Raw genomic sequence first — 22,973 nt, 5'->3', positions numbered from 1 at the left:
GGTTGTGTTCTGGAGACAAAGTACTCCCGCAGTGGTGACTCACACTGTTACCAGAAAACACTCATTGTCTACTGTCTCGGGTAATATGGCTGTCAGTGACTAGCTTGACTTTTAGGTTTAAAAGCGTGAATGTGATAGTCACAAGGAGAAGTCCTTGAACCGATGATCCCACACTGGGTCCTTGAAGTTCTTCCGTGCTCTGATTTGTCAGATGCGTGTCTTTGGAATGGACCTTCATCTATGTAAGGAAGCCACATATTCCGACTTGTTCTTGGTGCTTTGTGGTTTATCTGAACACTCTGACAGTTCTCCTCACAAATATTTGTTGTTTCAGTCACATGTATTTGCCTTTTTACTGGCTTACCTGTTAAGAAAACCAGTAACCAATGGGAACATTTGGGAAATAATCAGTCACTTAGGTGATCATTTTTTACTGAGCACATGCTTTATGGCAGGCTTGGTTTTAGGCTCACAGATACAAATGGACTTCTTAGAGTTTCTTTTCTGGTGATAAAGCTTTTCAGATATCATGGGAACTACTTGGCTACCTGATCAATGGGAGCCGATTGGTTACTGGGGTATATACAATATTATCTGCCTAGTTTTCTTTTTTCCCCTCACTTCCTACCTCTCTCCCTTTTTCCTTTAGTTTGTTGTTTTCTAGAACTTTACATATATGGAAGCATTATGTTTTCACTTACTTGGATGTTTCTGAGATCATCCACACTGTCACATGCATCAGTGGCTTGTTCCTGGTCATTGCTGGGCTTGACTCTTATTGGAGACTCCTTATGGAATTACTGAGACATAGCTGTGTTTAAAGGCAAGTTAATGTTCCACCATGCTTGTTTCAGTTTGTAATGGCTTCCTCAATAGACTCAGTCCATTTTAATTATAAACTTCCTTTTATTTCCAGAGGGATCTGATAGCTGCCCATTTCTGAGTATTTGGGCATTCTGATGAGCAAATCTTGTTATGTTTATCCTTCCCCTGTTGGTGGTGTTGCAATCCAGTTCCTTAGGTCCCCTGAGTAAATTCTACCTTCCAAAGCTTTGTGATTTTCCTCTGTTTTCTGTCTTTTAAATTTCTGCATTTAAAGATTTCACTTTGATGCTGTTTTAGTTTTTTTTTTTTTCAGTAACTAATATGCTAAAAAACCCTCACCTCACCACATTAAAGTTAGTTTGGGGGAGGTATATATAGAGAGCTTATCAGTTAAGAGCACTTGCTGCTTTTGCAGGGGACCAGGGTTGGTTTCCCATTACTAATATGACAGCTGTAACTTCAGTTCCAGGAGATCTGATGCCCTCTTCTGGCCTCTGTGGACACTGCACACACATAGTGAACATACACACATGCATGCAAACACTCAAACACATAGAATGAAAAGAAAATGTCTAAATTAACTTTTAAAAACATAATTGTTTTTAAGCTGATGCCTTCCTGTAGTTCCTGGAGCTAGTTATCATTTAGATACACACATGAAGTTTAAGTCCTTCTTGAACTTGGAGTAGTAGGGAAGTAAGATCAGTATAAAATTCCTTAGGCAGGAAGGAAAGGTCTGTCTGTTTCTGGAATGAAATTTAGAGACACTCAACAATACCGCGCTATGGTGGGCATGAGTTTTTAATGATGCTATATGTTGGGACTATGGAAAACATTTAGCTAGAAGGAATAGGCAAACCCAGGGCCATGCTTCTGGGTCTCCTCAGGTTCTGCCAGTATCCTTTTGGGGGGGCCACTTAATTAAGACCTGGATTAAAATGACATCTCAATTGCAAGAGATATGAGTTGAGGTGAATTTATAAGGTCAAATCAAAATAATAATACCTTTTGGGTAAAAGCATTTGATACTCATCTTCATAAAATACAGCTCACATTAGTAAGCACACATGAAAGGCTCCCTCTAGGAGCACTCTCTCTCTTTCTCTCTCTCTGGATTTTGGGTTGCATTTCTTATTCTTAAAGATCTCATGTGATATTTTGGCTCTCCCTACAGTTCACCATCTAAGATGAAAGTTGTGGACAGACATTTCTCTTGCCACCCTGACTTCCTGATTCTTCAGAGTGGAATCTGCACCTGTGAATTCACAGGCCCAATTTGTGGCACTGGACAGATGGAGACTCATTTGAGGGCAAGGGTCTGAGCTCCAAGAGTACAAAGCCTGGGTTAAGTACAGGCAGACTTTGTAGAGAGGTTGTGTCGGGCTCCCAGCACAAAACACACGAGGAATTAGAATAAGGCATGCGGTCAAGAAAGAGAGAGTAGCAAGCACTCAGGCGTGCTGGGGGGATGGCATAATATTCCTGTTCTCTCAACCTGGGTGGGGAGCGGGGAGGAGCTATGGTCAGCACCTGAAAGCCAACATCCTGGGCAGGGCCTCAGAGAGGGCCCATGGCTCTCCCTGAGGGCACAGCTGGCCAGAGATGTAAAGAAGGAGCCAGATGACCACAGCCTCCCTCTCTTTTCTCCTCTTGGTCTCTGTCACAACTTCTCCATGACTGAACTGAACTAGAGGCCAGAGGCAAAGAACTCCCCTTATGCACTCCTCACAGCACGTTCTCACAGGTGGGTAGGGCAGGGAGGGTGGGAAGGAGAGCTCAGGCTGGAGTGAAAAGCTGGTGCCAGGCCCAGGGACATTCTTGTAAAACTTTGTTATAACAAGCTGCTTCCTCCAAAGCGGGAATGTCCTTTATTATTATTATTTTTTTATTTTTATTTTTCAAGACAGGGTCTCTCTATGTATCCCTGGCTGGTCTGGAACTCACTATATAGAGTAGGCTGGCCTTGAACTCATAGAGATCCACCTGGCTCTGCCTCCCAAGTTGTAGCCCAAATCTTAAAAGGTCTTATTAATAAAAACAAACCGGAGTCAGTTATTGGGGTGAACACTGAAAGATCAGAGAAACACAATGAGCCACATCCAACCTCACCTTGACAGCTCCTCAGCTGATCCTGTTTTCTCAGGCTAGAAACCTCTGAATCCTCATCCAAATGGATCTCAGCTGAACTGCTGCTAAAAGCTAAACACTTAACCAGACTCTAGTTCCTGGTCCTCACACCTTATATACCTTTCTGCTTCCTGCCATCACTTCCTGGGATTAAATGTGTATGTCACCATGCCTGGCTATTTCCAGCATGGCTTTGAACTCACAGATATCTGGATAGATCTTTGCCTCCAGAATGCTAGGATTAAAGGTGTGTGTGTGTGTGTGTGTGTGTGTGTGTGTGTGTGTGTGTGTCTCGCACGTGCGCACGCCACCATTTTCTGGCCTCTATGTCTATCTAGTGGCTGTTCTGTTCTCTGACCCCAGATAAGTTTATTAGGGTTCACAATATATTGGGGGGCACAATATCACCACACCAAGTCCTGGGATTAAAGGCATGTGCCACTATACCCAGTTTTCCTTTCCTTTAGTCTTAATAATAAAAGTGTGTGTACAGTACTTTTCAAAGGCCTTTAAGACAGGAAAATTTGTATAACACTTAATTCCTTGAGATTGGTAAGGACACAGAGCCATTTAACAGACAGGAAAAGTGAGTCTTGCAAATTGCACTGGATCCTGGCCCCACGTTTCAGAATTCTGTAAAGAGAAACTCACATCACCTGCAGTGATATCTTTTAAGGAGAGAATGATTAAACTGTAAGAAACAAGGAAAATTTCCCTTTCCTGGGTGTTGCCGGGTGGCTTCTGTGACACTAACATGTGTCGTTGACAGCTGATGTTTTCCTAGTGTTTGTTGTTGTTGGTGCAACATCAGTGAAAGTCAGGGTGGAAATGCAGGTCTTGGAGGTCACACCATCACAGGGTAGAGCAGGAGGAGTCCACACTGAAGGTACCTGGGAGACCTGTGTGTCCCTTATAATCCACTAGTTCCCTGGAACTCAGTGCTGCCTCTGGAAGAGGTCCTCTGAGGACTCTAAACTGACTTGTCCCTGTTATTAGCATCTTACTGTAGTATGATGTATTTGTCACAAGCTAGAATCAGTAGCGATAATGTATGGTCAGTTAAAGACCCTACTCTCCAGATTCCCAGGTGAATCATCCATCTGCCTCTGTCTGGGATCCCATCCAAGAGACCTCATTACATAGCTGTTAGGTCCGTGGAGGCTCCTCTTGGCTCAGGCAGCTTCTTGGGGTTCCCTTGTTCCCTGGGACTACATTGATAGATTGGAGGGATGCTTGTTGGGTATTTTTGCAAGACTGAGATTGTCTGATGTGGTACTCAGGATTCGATGGAGGTTATTATGGGTTTGAAGGAGGAGAAGGAAGAAGAAGAGGAAAAGGAGGAGGATCAGAGTTGCAAAGTACTATTTCTAGTCCATTTTGCTTAGGTCCCCTGCTGTTGAAACAATGTCACCTGGTGGATGGAGTGCTTGTTGGTTTCTCTGATTGGGAGTTACTTGTCTTCCTCTTGGATGCTCTATTTTTTGGAAGTCATCCTGTGCAGTTCATGGAGTAGAGACTGGAGGGTGAAGTATCTTCATGAATTATTTGTGATACTTCTGCATGGGAGATTTCTATTTAGTTTTTGAGAAACTGACTGTATTCTATAGTGATGGCACTATTTTCTGTTCACATAACAATGTCTAAATGATCCTCATCCTCAGCAACACTTGGGATTGTTGGCTTTGAAAATTTAACCATTTGTGATGATGTGGAGTGGTGTCTCATTATGGCTTAACTTCCGTTCATGATGACTAATGATGTTGAATACTTTTTCATGTACTTCTTGGCTGTTCTGCATTCTAATCCCCTCCACCGTGTGTGTGTGTGTGTGTGTGTGTGTGTGTGTGTGTGTGTGTGTGTGTGTGTGTGTAAAATGTTTGCCTTGGTCTTTTGCCTACACTCTAATTGGGTTGTGGCTTCATTACTGAGGTGGGTAGTTATTTCTGTTTTTCGTGCAGTTGTATCACGAAAATATTTACAGTGGGTCTGGACAGATAACTCAACTAGTAAAGGGCTCACACTGTAAGCATGAGACCCAAGTTCAAGTCCCCAGAACCTATGTAAAAAAAAAAAAACTAGGCATGGTGTTGTACTGTACTTCCAGCTTTGGAGAGGTAGAGACAGGCAGATCCCTGAGGCTCACTGGCCAGTCAAGCTAGACAAATCAGTGAACTCCATCCAAAGACCCTGTCTCAAAAAATAAGATCTGTGGTGCCTGAAGAAAAATATCCAAGGTTGTCCTTGGGCTTCCATCTACATATGTACATATGTATGAATATGCACATGCACCTGTGTGCACTAACAGAGAGAGAGAGAGAGAGAGAGAGAGAGAGAGAGAGAGAGAGAGATGTTTAAGTGAAATATTTATGTTCATGAGAGTATTGTCTCCTAGTCTGTGATATACTTGTTGATTTTATTGTGTTTTTTGATAAGTTTAAGATTCTGCTGAGTTTTGGGCTCCAGTGTTGGGAGTGATGGGTCTTCATGTATTTACTACACAATGGTGTTAATTTTTAGTGATAAAGATTAGTGATTATATTGGTGGGGATACAGGCCATAACCACATTTTCTTCTGAAGGAAGCTTATCTTGAAATAAAAGAAATCTTCCAGAGCCAAATTTAAGTCTTCCCTGTCATCACACTAGCTGTGTTGCTGGGTCTGAAGACTGCAGACACATTACAGCTCTTCAGATAGCAACTGGCTATGTGGGAAGATTGCACTCCGCCTTTGGCCAGTTCCGCATCCTTCTTTCCCTGTGAGTGTTGGCATGAACGATGCAGTGCAAAGGGCATGTGTTGTATGCTGTTCTCATCAGTGGGGATGCCAGCTTGTGACAGTCACAACAGCAGGTCCCACAGGATTTCGCAAAAATTTGACAATGGCGTTTGTGTAGAGTGACAGCATAAGGAAAGAAGCCAAGTTCCATTGCAGAGGAAGAAGGAAACCCGTCTACCCCAGGCAAAGTGGCATCATGTTAACTGTTAACTCACAGAATAGGTCTGAGGATCTTGCCAGTCTGACTTGCAATAAGAACAGTAGTTAAGGAAGATGTTTTCGGTATATTGAAGTTTATGTGTAAACTCGTTTGCCAGACATCTCTGACGTTATCAGCTATCTAAATTGATGACTGGCTTTAATACTGATAATTACTGACTCTGAGGTTTTATATTTGCTTTTCTTTTTGATAAGGTCTCATTTTTTTTTCTCCTAGTAATCTGTTTTCAAGTTGAAAGACGTTTAATCTCTAATTGGTATCAAGCAAATACTGACTTCTTGGTTGACTCTGGTCAGTCCTTAATTGTTTGATACTATTTTTAACTTTGGAAAAAAGTTCATGGAAGATTTTTGCACATTCTTTAGAACCTAAACTGTTTTTGGACGGAAGCAAGAGCCTCTCTGCTTACTTTAATCTGTACACTGTGATTTCTAGGTGTTAATGACTCAACTTCTTGTTCTTCCTGTGGTCAACTTGGACCCCGGAGCTCTCCATCTGCCTCCTACAGTTACTGATCTGGCCAAACTCAGGCAAAGCCTGAATGGCCTAAGGAGGAAATAGCTGGAGCCTCGTGTAAGATACAGATCAAAGATCAAGGAGGAAGAAATATTTGCAAAGAGGAAGAAAATAAGGACCTGAGATTATTGTGAAGACAGGAGAGTGCACAACACTTAAAAATATGAAAAAAAATTAAAATATGATTTCACTTTGTTTCTTAAAGTTTTGACTTTTTCCTTAAAGCTTGCCTCTGAAAAGTAATGTCTGGCATAAATGTATGTACTTAATATGTATCTTCACACAACACCACCTGCATGTTTAGCCGCGTTCTTTTTTAAGCACCTCTTCTGTCTCGTTGCAGGTAAATCTTTTCGTGCTGCTCTCTGTGGTTTGCATCCTCTTAAATCTCGCAGGATTCATCCTAGGCTGTCAAGGAGCACAGTTTGTGTCTAGTGTGCCCAGATGTGACCTGGTAAGCACCCTGCAGCATCACCACACTTGGGGCGGAGCCTGGACTGTGTGCCTCCCTGGTGTGCAACAGGCACAGACTGGGAAGGACAAGCTGGGAGGAGCCTGCTGCTAAGTACCTTCCTCAGCTATCAGTCATTTGGCAGAGTAGCAAGTGTCCAGTAAAACCCCGGCAGCTGCTAGGTAGGGGATAGATGGATCAGGTCTCCACAATTGATGTGCCTGTGCATCTAAAGAGCAAAGATGGATATTACCAAATCCAGGTCAAAGATCCTTTATCTGAAAGCTTTGGAGGACAGGTGTGTATCAGGATTTTGGAGATTTTGGAAGAGAAATATGAGACCTAGACCATATTTGTATATATAATATAACATGTCAGTAGGGTCTGGGACAGCAGGCTGATAGCAAAACTTGTGGTTTTCAGAGCTTTGCAGATCTTATCCTTGTGGACAAGAGGCTGTCAATTTACAGAATTTCTGACTTAAAACAGCTTTTATTGAGTCCGCATTGTGGAACACGCCTTCAATCCCAGCACTCAGGAGGCAGAGGCAGGCAGATCTCTGTGAGTCCCAGCATACCCAGGGCTGTGTAGAGAGACCTTGTCTCTAAGAAAAGCAAACAGAGAAACAAACAAACAAACAAACAAACAAACAACCCAAATAGGTAGTTTTTATAAATTGTGGTGACGTGCTCTTGAAACAACCCATTTTAACCATTGTACAGTTCAGGAGTGTCACACACATCCACACTGCTGTGCAAATAGTCTCCAGAGCTCTTCCTGGCTTTCCCGCATCCCCTCCCCAGCTGCCAATATTCCATTCTCTATTTTTATCAATTCAGATACTCCAAAGAAGTTCATATAAATAGAATCACACAGTTTTTGTCTTTCTGTGGGTGGTGTCCTCAATGTATAGGCACAGTATAGCCTGTGTCAGAATTCTCTTCCTCTTAAAGGTTGAATAATTCTCCATTGTCCATACCTATGATGCACTTTGTCCGTCATCTGTGGATGGATCCTTGGGTTGTTGCTGCCTTTTGTCCATTGTGTATAAAGCTGATGTGAGCCGGGTGGTGGTGGCGCACACCTTTAATCCCAGCACTTGGGAGACATAGGCAAGTGGATCTCTGTGAGTTCGAGGCCAGCCTGGTCTACAAAGTGAGTTCCAGGAAAGGCACAAAACTACACAGAGAAACCCTGTCTCGAAAAACAAAGCAAAGCAAAACAAAACAAAAGCAGATGTGACCAGGAGTACACAGATGTCTCTTCCAAGCTCTGCAGTCAGTTCTTTTGGGCATGTTACTCCCAAGTGGAATTTCTGGGTATACAAACCTTGAAAAAAACGGGGGCTTCTTGTAATTACTGTCTCATTTAGTACAAAGCAACAGGGGTGGACTATTAATATGTTATAGTAAATCTTATTTACTTGGAATTTTGTCCCATTGAAATCTACCTTATAGAAACTAAGGTGATACAAGCCACTAAGGCAGAGTTATTATGAGAAAACTGAGGCTAAGCCCATGCAGTGAACCCTATAACCTTCCCAATCAGAAAAGCTCCCCAGGGACTCAGAAAAACCTGTTGTTCTTTCTCACATTCTTCACAAATTTTAAAACAAGCACTAAAGCTTTCTATTTAAATGATAGTGATGAGCAACAGCTGACCAGTTGGTATGATGTGAATGTCTTCAGGTGAGACAGAAAGTCTATGTTCGATACAGTGAGAGGCACAGCAGTGGTCGGTCTGGAGAGGAAACTGACACATAGTCCCTTCCGGCATGAGTTTATCAGTCTGAAAGGGACTGCTACTTTTTAGGGTTTCTATTGCTGTGATAAAACACCATGACCATGAGTAATGACTTTGAGGTCGAAGGGTGGAAATTTAGCATTTGGAATTGGGGAAAGTTTTAAAGGTATTTTTGAGATGACTTAGAGCATTTGAAGAGAAATAGGAACAAATCTTTAGTCACACTGAGCAGAGGTGGCATTAAAAATGAAGGTGTAGGTGTTCAGTTGGCAAGGGCGGGAGAAGGGACAGAAACATGAAACGCACTGTTGCTGACTGTCCTTTACACAAAGCCTCAGGAGCAGTGCTTGTCATTCATGACCATGCAATGATCGAACTTTCAGGTAGTCCCGTTTAAAGGGATTAGCTCACACTCATCTGGACAATCTTGCCGTCTGTTGGGCTCACCCTAAAGCCTGTAGACGGCAGAAGCCCCTGCATACTTGCCTGTCTGGTGGGATACTGAGCCTTGTTAAATCCCTCTCCCCAGCCTTCATCTTCCTTCACTAAATACCTTACAGCAAGAATGGGCTGGTGAGGAAAAGATCCTTTGGAGAAATGACACCAGGTACTACCAGGGAGAATTATGAATTATGGGCCTTTGGAGGCTTGCACCAAGGATCAGAAATGGAAACCACCCTGAGTCAGGTAGAAATTAGTTTGGTTCCCATGAGGAGGAAGCAGAATAGAAGCCCGTTGTCATCTACAGGAGGGTTGACTTGTGGTTGGTACTGTTCAACTTATTGTGAGGCAGCCCACTGACTATGGGAGGAGGCAGACAGAGGGATGCTAGGGAGTGGAGAAGCCGTTCTACCTGTGGAGCCTGGCTTAGAGAGAGAGCCTGTTGGAGTGGTCATAGTCCTTTTTGTCTAGAGGGTGAGAAATTAGTGTCAGATTAACAGTGGGACTTATCCTCAACGCTGTGAGACAATGGTGGGAAAATTCTAATACGAACAGTCCTTTGATTCTGTGTGGGGGTCTTAGGTATGGGAATGTTGCTGAAGCTAGGGTGTCAGTACACAGACTGTGAAAGGACCAACTTTCGGGAATGCATTGTAGAGATAATGGTAGAACCCGTCAAGGTAACTCTGATTCCTCATTCTGTGTATCAGAGACAGAATTTACATAAAATCCTGATATAATAACACATGAAACATGATTTTATGACAAAGCATAAAAAATGTTAGAATTCATGAAGGTCTAGAAGGGATCATACTAATCTAAAGGAGCAAAAAGAAAGAACAGTGTTTGTCCCTGGAAAGGAAGTGGGCAGAGACTGACAGAGGAGGGCCGTGAAGGCATGTTCTCAATATGATGGTAACGGCTAGTGTTGAGAAGGCCTTGGGTTATGCAAGTACACTGCTGAAACTCCCCAAATGATATACTTACCATGGGTATATATGTAATTTTTTGTTTTGTTTTGTTTGTTTGTTTGTTTGTTTTTTCGAGACAGGATTTGTCTTTGTAGCCCTGGCTGTCCTAGAACTCACTCTGTAGACCAGGCTGGCCTTGAACTCATAGATATCTGCCTGCCTCTGCCTCCCGAATGCTGGGATTAAACACATGCACACCCCCAGTGTAATTTATGTATAATATGTAAATTTTACCTCAAGTGAGAAAATAAGCTATAATATTGGATTCCCCCCAAATGTTACATAATCCAATAGCGGGGATTTTTTCCCCTTTAGTTTCCTACTCAATTTCAATATGAAGATCCAATTTTTTTCTGATTTTCACAAAACTCTGAAACTCAGTACTGCAACTAGAGGTTAAGAACATTAATTCAGTAAGAAAAATAGCCTCCCTCACTTTAACAGCTAAAACTGTGAATGAAGATTTCTGAAGAGTTTGCAGTTAATGAATTGAGAGCTCCCTAATTAACAATTAGTAATGAGCTACAACCTTCCCTTTTGGAAAAAGGGGAGCAAAGCCAACCTCACCCGTTCAGACTACAGAGCAAGCAGGAAAGATTGCCTCTGGGCAATCCTCCCATCTGGGGTTTGATTTACCCAAACCAGGTGTTCTATATTATCTCAGCTTGCTTAAGAACAATTTGGACATGGCCAAGAGTTTGTAGAGCATCTCATTAAGAATGTACAAGGTTACTCATCAATTTTCACTCACTCAGAATCTCTGCCTGTATTGGGAATGAGCCTGGGGTGGTTTTCTACATGGTCCAGGACTACTGTTCACAGAATTCACCCTGTGTTTCTTGCCCTTGAGGAGGTAGACTGGGATGCTCTTGCCTTCTGGAAATCCACGTCAGTCATGTGATTCCCTTTGGTCCAGAAGTTATGAGCTAAAGTGACAGACAACATTAACTCTGATTAATAAAATTATAGGATACTCAATTGAGTTTGGATGACCAATGACTTTTTTTTTGTTACTGTCAACATGCCTCAAGCAATGGTTGAGACACTCTTTTATTTTAGACAATTGTTTGTTTGAATTCACACTTACATTGGGTGGCCTGTATTTTATTTGCTTAAGTGTCATTTACTATGTTCTGTGTCTTAAATATGTCACTCATGCCACAGCACCACAATGGCAGATGTTTTCCAACTCAGTTCCCAAAAGAATATGACAAACAGAGCCCCATGTTGGCCTGCTGAGGCCTTGTAGCATGGATGAACTTTGAATGTAGCAAAGAAATGAACTTTGGGGCTGGAGAGATGAGTTCATTTCCTAGTACCCACGTTGGGTGGCTTACAACTTCCTGTAACTTAAGCTCCAAGGGATCCAATGCCCTCTTTTGGTCTTTTTTGGCATTGCCAATACACACACACATACACACACACACACACACACACACACACACACACGCACACGCACACGCACACGCACACGCACACGCACATGCACACGCATGCACTCAACTAAAAATAAAACAAATCTTGACTGATACTGACATTGCCTGACGTGGAACCATCCACATCACATCTGTATGGTAGATGCTGTATGGTGTAGCAAGAGTGTTGGGTGTCGTGTCCCCCACGCCATAATAAAATCAATATTCTGCATCTTTCCTTAAGGTGGACTTAGGTGAAGGCAAGATCTGCTTCTGTTGTGAAGAATTTCAACCAGCCAAATGCACAGATAAAGAAAATGCCTTGAAACTCTTTCCAGTCCAGCCTTGCAGTGCTGTTCACCTTCTGCTTAAGGTATGAGGAACAGCTCACAGGCTGCACTGAGAAATGCACCAGGGGCCAAGAAGGCTCCTTGAGATAGTCCCTTCCCGTGACAGCCTTCTACGAGTCAAACTGCTGAGAGCGAGTACGAGTAGCCCTTCACTCATGACCCACAGTCAGAGGGGTGTAGAGAGGCGGCCACCGATTGCACTTTAAAATAAATGTGGAGAGATTCCATTGCAGTTGAGGACATAATAAACTGGTAAATGAAAAGTTGGAAGGAGTCTAACTGTACATATGTGTGTGTTTATGCACACATCTGAGGCGTGGCTTTCAGGAACGCCTCAGTTGCACACTTACTTGGCATTGTAGTGAGCTGCATGAACTTGTTGAATACTGCTATTCTATGACATGTAGACTAAGATCAGCCAGAAAATACAGGGGGCATTTGAGTTCTTTGTATCTTGTTTAATAAGCAACAATTATAATAAGTAAAGGAAATTTAGGAAAATATTCAAAAGATTCAGGTCAAAGAGAATTGCAAAACCAGCCTTTATGATGGAGCCGGACAACTGTAGCCTGGCTGTGGTGGGTGGCGAAATCAGCTGGTGACCCCTTAGCGGTTGGTTAGCCAACACTGCTGACTCTCTTTAGATCTTTGGTTTTGGAGAGGAGGAGCGGGGGGTACTCAGAGAGAGAGAGAGAGAGAGAGAGAGAGAGAGAGAGAGAGAGAGGGAACTCTTCAGAGCTGCCAGCTCTGTGTAGTACAGGACAGGACTTAAAAAATGACCTGCTTGCTTTGGCTTCTGCATACTTGGTAATTGAGTCATCTGGAACTTTCTAAGCTTGACTTAGCTTGGGGAAAGCCCCTGAAGGAGCCAGGGCTGTAGCCACAGCAAGCTTCAGTGTTGCCATTGCTACTATTTTGAGGAAAGAAGTCCTGTTTGCTTCCTGGCTGCCCCGGGTTCCCGCTGTGTGTAGTTGGGTGCCTGGACCATCACTGCCTGTTGCTCCCAAAGTAGAAGCAGTGGCCACACATTAAGCTGATTGCATCCTGCTGGGAAGTGTGTGTCCCTGAAGGGGGCGGGGGTAGGACGGTGGGCACCAATTACAGAAGATTCTCACTAGCATTCAGATGCTTCTAAAAGTCCCTCTGTGTCCCTGGGAGGTGGGCTTCTGCACCCCTGAGGAGACTGAACTCTGTTGCATCCAAGCCCTACGGTAAAATGGCACAGGTTTGCACATAACCCTCACACATCTTCTGCATGCTTGAGCTATCTTTAGAGGCAGTACCTGGTGCGTATTTGGCAAATAGTTGCTATATCATTTAAGAAAAAAAATTGACACAAAAAGGGTCTGTGTGTGTTCAGCATAGCCTTGTTCTTTTTTTGAGCATTTTCCATTTGGGGTTCATTGAATCTAGGAAGGTGAACCCCATAAACATGGAGGTCTGACTGCCCTGTATTAACATAGGCTTTTGTGAAACAGGAAGCTGCAGGGTTGTATGTGTGTGTGTGTGTGTGTGTGTGTGTGTGTGTGTGTTTTAAGGTTACTTAGTTTTTTAATTGGAGTCTGACCTAGAACAGAGATCCTCCTGCCTCAGCCCTCAGAGTCCTGGGATTATTGGTGTATCTCTACCCAGTCTAGGTTGGTTTTGTTTTTATTTGTTTACACAGTCTTAATGTATTGCCCAGTCTGGACATGACCTCATGATCCTTCTGCCTTAGTCTTCAAAGTAGCTGAGACTATAAGGTTTTGAAATTAAGAAAGCACCTGGGAGGCAGAGGCAGACGGATTTTGAGTTTGAGGCCAGCCTGGTCTACAAAGCGAGTTCCAGGACAGCCAGGGCTACACAGAGAAAAACTCTATCTTGAAAAACAAAATTAAGAAATCTACATTCTGGCTGAGGGTAATGTTAGCCAGCATCTATTTCAGCACTTTCAGAAGCCAGATGTTCTCTAACTCCCTGCCCTCATCTCCTTGGAAGCTTACCAGTTTTGGGTAGCATTATTGACATGATTGTACACTACTCTCTGATCAGAGGTCTTCTTGTTTCCAGAAAGTTCTGTTTGCCCTGTGTGCCTTGAATGCCCTGACCACCACAGTGTGTTTGGTGGCTGCTGCCCTGCGCTACCTCCAGATCTTCGCCAGCAGAAGGCCTTGTATTGTAAGTGCGGTGGTAAGCAGGGTGTGGTGTCTTGGCCCGGCTGTCCACCCCTACTGTGTGTGAAAGTGCTGTGTGGTGTCTTGGCCCGGCTGTCCACCCCTACTGTGTGATCCATCACTTTCCCCATTTTGCTGTCTAATCAGGATGAATCCCAGATGTCTGTGGAAGAAGTGGAAGATCATGGACGGATTCCAGACCCAGATGACTTTGTGCCGCCGGAGCCTCCCCCCTCCTACTTTGGCACATTTTACTCCTGCACACCGCGGATGAACCGCAGGTATCATTCTGAAGCCAGGCCGGGGTCTCCGTGGTATGTTCCGAGTTCAGACTTGTATGGTCTCCAGCCCGCTCAGCCTGAGCGTCCACTTTTTTCTCTAAAATCCAGACAGTTTTATTTTGTCTTGCATGAGTTGCTTCCTGTCATTTTCTTTCTCTCTGATAAACCAGATGACTCCACAGATAAGTCCAACACACTTTTTCAATTTCAGTTAGCTTCCTAGGGAAAACTGACACCCAGGGAGATAACAGCTGTAATTTGACATGATTGAGAATTTCTGTTGCCCTGGAAACATGCTCAGTTAGGCAGCATCAATGTTTCACTATATCACCATCATGTCCCAACAGTCATGAAATTCTTTGCAGCCACTAAGAAAAAAATTAATCCTTAATTTCATCTCTCTGTCTTAGAAAAAAATGGACACCATGCTTTTTTTCTTTTCCAAGTTCCAGTTCAAATTTTGACTGTGTTCTTAAATCTGTTTGTAGAATGAAATATGCATTTTTTCTGGTTGTTGATGTCTAGAATCAAATGTTTAAAGAATAATCTCATTTATTCATTCATCAAATGCTATCAATCCTCTATTGCTTGCTTAGTGCTGTGATGGATTGCAGAAATTCAAAATGAGTTAGATCTGCGTCCTCTGTTCCAGAACAGGGGCTCAGTCTAGATCACTAACATGAGTGTTAGGATCACAGTACTCAGTGCCCAGAGGTCTCCCAAGCCCAGAATAGCCAACTGGGCTACCCAGTCAGCTCTGGCATCCCTAGAGAAATGGCTTTATGCTGAGTTTAAAGGTTAAACCCCAAAGAAAAACATCTCTGGGGTCTACAGGAAAGTTAACATCTTTGGCTTGATATTTCTGTATCAGGCCTATATATTTTCCTATATCTGTAGAGTCGTCAGACAGATGTGGTACAGGGTTAGGGCAGTTGGAAAAGTATTTTATGATGTTCCGGACAGCTGTGCATGTGTTTGAAATAGGTTCCTCCTAAGCACTGCTAATATTCTTTGAATCTGATCTTACCCCTTCTGGAACACCTGCCCAGGCAGAGACAGAGATGGTCCTAAAGCCAGGGGAGAGGCTATCAGATAGGTGGACAGATGGCCTATGCTGGGTCTGGAACAGCAAGGCTTTTCTTTGTTTGGGGAGTGGCCTGCTGGCACTGCAGAGCATCAGGGGCCAGGCTGGGATGATTCTGATTATTTCAGAAAATAAGAGGAGAATTGCAGATGTTGAAGATGGATAGCAATAAAACACGTGCTCTCTGTGGTCCATCTCTAGTTTGAGAACCTCCCAAGCTGATTCTTCCCCATTGCTAGGGCTGAGTCCTAAAGGATCCCAGAGAAAATAATTTTCCAGGGAATAATAGTCTTGTTTGTCTCAACCTTAATTGGTGTTTTATTGCTGTGAAGAGACACCATCACCACGGCAACTCTTTTATTATTATTATTAAATATGTTTATTCATTAAAAATTTTTTTCATTTTACATACCAACCCCAGTTCCCCCTCCCTCCCTTTCTCCCACCTCCTCACCTCCCTCCCACTCTGCCCCCATCCACTCCTCAGAGTGGGTAAGGCCTCCCGTGGTAGTCAACGAAGTCTGGCATACCAAGTTGAAGGAGAGCCTAGCCCCTCCCCATTGCATCAAGGCTGAGCAAGGTATCCCACCACAGGGAATGGGCTCCAAAAAGCCAGTTCATGCACCTGGGATAAGTCCTGGTCCTACTGCCAGGGACCCCACAAACAGATCAAGCCACACAACTGTCACCCACATTCAGCGGGCCTAGTTCAGTCCCATGTAGGTTCCTGAGCTGTCAGTCCAGAGTCAGTGAGCTCCAACTAGCACCGGTCAGCTGTCTCTGTGGGTTTCCCCATCATGTTCTTGACCCCCTCTTCTTTTTTTTGGGGGGGGATGTTGAACGTCATTTATTGAAGGAGGGAGGAGGTCTTAAATGCAGACATACGGCACAATGGGGGAACCCCAGTTGGCAGAAGTTCACTTCTGATGTGTTTTGTTTTTTGTTTTTTTGTTTTTTTTTGAGCTGAGGATTGAACCCTGGGGACCACGGCAACTCTTATAAAGGAAAACATATTAATTGGGGCTGGCTTACAGTTTCAGAGGTTTAGTCCATTGTCATCATGGTGGGATGCATAGCAGCCAGCCAGCCAGACATGGTGCTGGGGAGGTATCTGAGAGTTCTACATCTGGATCTTCAGGCAGCAGGAAGAGAGAGAGACACTAGGCCTGTCTTGAGCCCTTGAAATCTCAAAGTGCACCCTCAATGACACACTTCCTTCAACAAGACTACACCTACTCCAACAAGGCCTCATCCTCTAATCTCTCCCAGCTAGTGCTGCTCCCTGATGACAAAGCATTCGAACATTTGAGCCTATGGGGGCCATTTCTAGTCAAACCACCATGGCCCCATGAACTCTTATTTTCCCAAGTGATGTAAGGTAAGAAGTAGCCTACATGGAGAGAGACTTCCCTTTGGTGCTGACTCTGAGGTGTCATCCACCAAAATGCAGCATCAATGGTCATCATAACCACCTTAGGAGTCATTTGTTTTGTGATCACATTGTATAAAATGCCCTCCCCAACTTCTGGGTTTCCTTCTGGAAGAGATTCTATGGTAGTTTAGCATCTAAAATGAAAGGTTGCTCTACTGACCTCTTGGTCCTTGGAAATCCCCTGCCTTACCTCTGTAGATGTAATGGTCATCAATGTGTTGGGAATGTCTTTACTTCTATGGATACCATGGTAGTCAATGGGCTGGCAATGTCCTTACCTCTGTGGATGCAATGGTAGTCAGTGGGTTGGGAATGTCTCTACCTCTATGGATGCAATGGTAGTCAATGGGTTGGGAATGTCTTTACCTCTGTGGATGCAATGGTAGTCAGTGGGTTGGGAATGTCTCTACCTCTATGGATGCAATGGTAGTCAATGGGTTGGGAATGTCTTTACCTCTGTGGATGCAATGGTAGTCAATGGGTTGGGAATGTCTTTACCTCTATGGATGCAATGGTAGTCAGTGGGTTGGGAATGTCTTTACCTCTATGGATGCAATGGTAGTCAATGGGTTGGGAATGTCTTTACCTCTATGGATGCAATGGTAGTCAATGGGTTGGCAATGTCCTTACCTCTGTGGATGCAATGGTAGTCAGTGGGTTGGGAATGTCTTTACCTCTGTGGATGCAATGGTAGTCAGTGGGTTGGGAATGTCTCTACCTCTATGGATGCAATGGTAGTCAATGGGTTGGGAATGTCTTTACCTCTGTGGATGCAATGGTAGTCAGTGGGTTGGGAATGTCTTTACCTCTATGGATGCAATGGTAGTCAATGGGTTGGGAATGTCTTTACCTCTGTGGATGCAATGGTAGTCAGTGGGTTGGGAATGTCTCTACCTCTATGGATGCAATGGTAGTCAATGGGTTGGGAATGTCTTTACCTCTATGGATGCAATGGTAGTCAATGGGTTGGGAATGTCTTTACCTCTATGGATGCAATGGTAGTCAATGGGTTGGGAATGTCCTTACTTCTATGGATGCAATGGTAGTCAATGGGTTGGGAATGTCTTTACCTCTATGGATGCAATGGTAGTCAGTGGGTTAGGAATGTCTTTACCTCTATGGATGCAATGGTAGTCAATGGGTTGGGAATGTCTTTACCTTTATGGATGCAATGGTAGTCAATGGGTTGGCAATGTCCTTACCTCTGTGGATGCAATGGTAGTCAATGGGTTGGGAATGTCTTTACCTCTGTGGATGCAATGGTAGTCAATGGGTTGGGAATGTCCTTACTTCTATGGATGCAATGGTAGTCAGTGGGTTGGGAATGTCTTTACCTCTATGGATGCAATGGTAGTCAGTGGGTTGGCAATGTCCTTACCTCTGTGGATGCAATGGTAGTCAGTGGGTTGGGAATGCCAAAAACTGTCATAACAGACAGACAAGCAGTGCTGGGGGTGGTAATGCCCTAGGCAAGGGAAGCAGCCATCTTCTGCCTTTGCTGAGGGCCAGAGGCAGGGGTTTATAAGTGCTAGAGTGATGATGCATGGGGCTGTGCTGTTTAAAGACTGAAGACTGGCTCTCTAAGGAGAAAGTAGGCCTTCCTGATTCAAACAGATATGCTGTTCCTTGGTCAGGATTCCTCCACTAAATCTAGGAAGGATCTACTTTCTTGGAATCACTCAGCAGTTGGAGTCTTAAACAGTATGAGTTGGGTAGGAGAGTTGGAGTGAAATCCATGCCCAAGTCCTTGTGTAAGGAGGATGCCCTCTCAGAAGAGCTTTGTTAGAAACTCTCCAGCCAGCCCAGGAAGTCTTTCAGGGGATTCCTCTGTGAACTTGATGCTTGGCACCTTATACACCCACACTGGGAACACCCCAAGTCAGGTGCCAATAGAAAACCTCAACTCTTCCCTTCCAGGGAATGGACACAAGACATAAAATGAATTTGAAATCCAGTTACTGCCTCTCCCCCTCATAATCAGTCTCTCAAATGCATCTGTCCTTAAATCTTTTGTTTCACCAATTTCTCTAAGGTTCTCTCCTTTTTTTCATACTCCAAGAACAGACATTGTTATGGGTGGATTGTTTCTATTCTCTAGTACAGCCTGAGTACAGGGTTCTCTGTTTTGTTTTTATTTTTATTTTTTTTTTTTGCCTTTTTATACTTTTTAATTACTTTAAAATTTCAGTTCCCTGTTTTCTAGTGGTGTCTTTTCTTCTTTTGATTATTTGCTGTAAATATCGGCAGGGAATCTTGTGAGTTTTGGTTTTGCTTTTTATTTTGCTGTCAAGGGTTCCTCAACCACAGAAAATACAACAAACAACTCCTGTGTGTGTGTGTGTGTGTGTGTGTGTGTGTGTGTGTGTGTGTGTGTCTGCAAACACTGTGGCAAGCAGAGTGTTGATCCACGTGGGACAAGAAGGAAGTCCGGTTGAATAGCCAGTGTTGACTCAAACTTCTAGAGTCTGACACCAAACACATTAAGAACAGTACAATTTGGAAAAAAGTTTCCTGATGTGCACAATAAAGTTTAAGATATAATTACATTGAAACTCTTTTCGAAGTACATGTCACTTCTTTCATAAATGAGTTCTTTTTAAAGATTTATGTGCTCTGTCTGCGTGTACACCTGCAGAGGCTAGAAGAGGGCATTGGATCTCATTACAGATGGTTGTGAGACACCATGTGATTACTGAGAATTGAACTCAGGACCTCTGGAAGAGCACCCAGTGTTCCTTGCCACTGAGGCAGCTATTCAGCCCCAAAGATGGGTTCTATAGATAGACCAAATGATCTGGTGTGGTCTCTGTCATACAGATAGTGTAGAGGTCACCTAGGCTATTGTGGTTTGAATAGAAATGGCCCCCATAGACTCATGTGTTTGAATGCTTGGTCCATGAGGAGTGGCACTATTAGATGTGGCCTTGTTGGAGGAAGTGAAGTGGGCTTTGAGGTCTCACTCATATGCTTAAGCTACTCCCGGCACACAGTTCCTGTCTGCTGCCTGTGGCTCAAGATGTAGAACTCTTAGCTCCTTCTCCAGCACCATGCCTGCCTGCATGCTACCATGCTTCCTGCCGTCGTGATAATGGACTGAACCTCCGAAACTATAAGCCAGCCCCAATTAAATGTTTTCTTTATAACAGTTGCCATGGTCATGGTGTCTCTTCACAGCAATAAAAAATGGCTATTAACCATCTCTAGTCTTGTTTGTAAGAGTCTAGGGGAGCCAGATGTGGTCTTGGTCATCATACAAACAGCACAAAGGTCACCAAGGCTTTTAACCATTTCCACTCTCAGCCTTTGGGGCAGAAAACAGGTCACACATCTCTTCTTTTGAAGAGACAAGCCTGAATGTTTAACATTTCTGGGTTTCCTAGTGCTTATCTGTGAGCACAGGGACCTTGTGCCCTCTACAAACAACAAAAAACTATTCGTTAAGAAGCACTTAAAAGGGGAAAGCACCTAACTTTAGGAGAAAGACAGTTGGGAAAGCAGAGCTGTGGCTGAGTGATTCATAGTAATTCTGTGCTAACGCGGTGGCATCATGCATTTGCGTTGCTAAGTGTAGCGGACCATACCTCCTAAGGAACCCCACTTATCCCAACTTAAAGAACGGAAGTGTTGGAGCAAGAGAAGGGTGACGAAGAACAGAGTGGAAACCGTGGAAGCCAGCAGGACTGGTTGGGGGAGGAAGCAGAACTCCAGGAGACGTTAGGAAGAGACATTTGCTTTAACTGCGAAAACAGCAGCTGGCCTTTCATCACAGAGTAACTTTGTCTCAAGTCAGCCTCTCTGTATCTTGGTAATCGTGGGACTTCCAAAGTTTCTCTGCTGAAATTGTCAGTGAGCTCTAGCTTTGTTATTGTGACCCGCATGTCCGTATTCCAAATGAACGCAGATCTTTTTGTCAGCCCAGCCGGGTTTGCTATATCAAGTTCAGAGAAAAAGAGAATGCCAACTTTAATCCACCTCTTTCACTGTCCTTAATATGACGCTGTTTTAAAATTTTATCCAGTCCCACAGACCAGGTACATTGCATCATTCATTGGGGAGTGTAGAATGCCTACCCGAGGAAGTCACTCTGGGATCCTTTCTGCTGGCTCCTGTTTTTTTTCTTCAAGCTGTGGCATTGTTCACCTTTTGTTTCAAATTAATTCCTTTTAAATAATTAACAGTGATTTTTCTCTCATGAGTCAGACATTAAGGAAACCAAGGCAAGAAACTGCTGTGTACTAATAAAGGAGAGAACTGAGATTTCTCTTATCCTTAGTTGAATTGACGGTTAACTATATGATTCAGTGGCATTTGGCATATTCACCACATTGTGCAACCACCACCTCTATCTCATTCGAAGTCCATGACACATAAACAGTCCTCAGTCCCCTTCCCCTAGAGACTGGCAATCACCCATGCTTTCTGTCTCTATGGATTGTTTGTGCTTTCACTGGTGTACTTAGAAGGAAAAAAGGCATTATATTTTATACACTGCCATGTGCCTAAGGGGACCCCTGGGCATTTTCCTACAACAGCGTGGGTGGGTGGTTATCCCCCTCTGGACTGAGCTACTGTGAGTGGATTTTCCCCCAGCCTAGGGGCAAAGGCAGAGGGCCCAGTTGCAGGGGCCAGTGTGCAGAGCGTGCCTCCTGATGCCCAGGTGCTTTTTCTAGGATGGTCGGTCCTGATGTCATCCCTCTGCCACATATCTATGGAGCACGAATCAAGGGTGTGGAAGTGTTCTGTCCTCTGGAACCGCCACCTCCCTATGAAGCTGTGGTGAGCCAGATGGACCAGGAGCAGGTATGTCCAGAGGAAACGGGTGGTACGCCTCACACAGGTTATATGCACTCACATCATCTGAAGGAGTGTACTGGGGTCCTCTGAGCAGTGATTTGAACATCATAAAGAGCCAAATCTTCTTTCTCCTTTCCTTTGTGATGCAGGAGTCTTCATTCCAAATGCCAGAAGGACCAGAAGCTGCTGCGAGCCCACTGGAGCCAGTTTGCACACAAGTAACTCAAGGTAACACACATCTTCACTTCCCCAAGCCAAGTAACTCAAGGTAACACACACCTTCATTTCCCCAAGCCAAGTAACTCAAGGTAACACACATCTTCACTTCCCCAAGCCAAGTCACTCAAGGTAACACACATCTTCACCTCCCCAGGCCGTAATTCAGTAGATTAGAACATCTATTGAGTGTTCGGACCAATGATTTGCTGGAGGTAAAGTATTCTTGGAGCAAATGGTTCATTCAGCCCACATCCTCTTGTCAGGGCCAAAATGCTGTCAGCTCTCAGGGCTTAGAAGTAAGATCTAAAATGTGAACAGGAAGAAGAAATAATACTGAATAAAGATAAGCGCTCATAATCTTTTTATGAATAATCGGACTATCCTCAGGAACCCCCCTGGAATGGAGTGGAGGTGAATTTGTGATTCCTGTGTTTCCTAATCTATTTTTTCTTCTGTTAAAATGAGCTGGGCTCCTTTAAAAGAACATGAGTTTCATGTCTTGCAGTGTGTATTCACCCTGTCATTTACAACCAAGGGTCTTAATGCATAGAGAATTAAGATTTTTCAGTCCTGTGGCCTATGCTAGAGTCAATTTACATTTATCCTTGTAATTTAAGGACACAGTTGTCCCAGCTTTCTGTCTTTGGGGAGGTTTTAAATGGCCTAGAGAATTGTCCACTGGTACAAAATTGCAGATGGCAATGAATAATGGATTGGCTTGGGCCATTTCCGATCGAGGTAGCTTTTCAGTAGTGCTGTGTGGAACATTTCCTATCCATCCTACATCTGGGACGGGGCAGACTGAACTACAACCTACCTTAAGAAGAATATTAAAACAGTATCCTCTCCCCTTAGTAAGCATGGTTGCAACTCTTATTTATTTACTTTTAACAAGGAATTTTCAGATCAGAAACTGAGCTTTCCAGTTGATGTAGCTGCATTTCCTGAGCAGGGACCATCCGATTCCAGTGTGATTTACTGATGCATTTTGCAGCTACTGGCTCCCTTGCTGGGCTGTTGAGAGTGTCCCAACCTGGGTACCCTCTGAGCCAGGCAGATGTGCATCTACTAGTCTTGGGTAACACCCTCACCCATGTGGGTGGCACCTCCCTGAAGACCCAGATGCTGTGAAAAGGTCAGGTGCTCCTGGAGGCTGCATCAGAATGTCCTAGCGA

At 43.9% G+C, this 22,973-nt stretch overlaps 1 protein-coding gene across 1 annotated transcript in view; it reads left to right on the top strand.

Moving 5' to 3' along the window:
* Positions 1-22,973, top strand: part of Fam189a2 (family with sequence similarity 189 member A2) — a 69,033-nt gene that overhangs the window by 39,062 nt on the left and 6,998 nt on the right. The window contains exons 3-8 of the mRNA XM_036176968.1: positions 6,808-6,918; positions 11,730-11,858; positions 13,885-13,992; positions 14,136-14,269; positions 21,456-21,585; positions 21,729-21,807. Coding sequence (XP_036032861.1) covers positions 6,808-6,918; positions 11,730-11,858; positions 13,885-13,992; positions 14,136-14,269; positions 21,456-21,585; positions 21,729-21,807 — 691 coding nt within the window. The remainder of the gene's footprint in view (positions 1-6,807; positions 6,919-11,729; positions 11,859-13,884; positions 13,993-14,135; positions 14,270-21,455; positions 21,586-21,728; positions 21,808-22,973) is intronic.

This window comes from Onychomys torridus, chromosome 1, assembly GCF_903995425.1.
Source record: "Onychomys torridus chromosome 1, mOncTor1.1, whole genome shotgun sequence".
In the NCBI taxonomy this organism is placed as follows: Eukaryota; Metazoa; Chordata; class Mammalia; order Rodentia; family Cricetidae; genus Onychomys; species Onychomys torridus.
The sequence above is the reverse complement of the archived record's forward strand: the minus strand, read 5'-3'. Positions and strand labels throughout refer to the sequence as shown.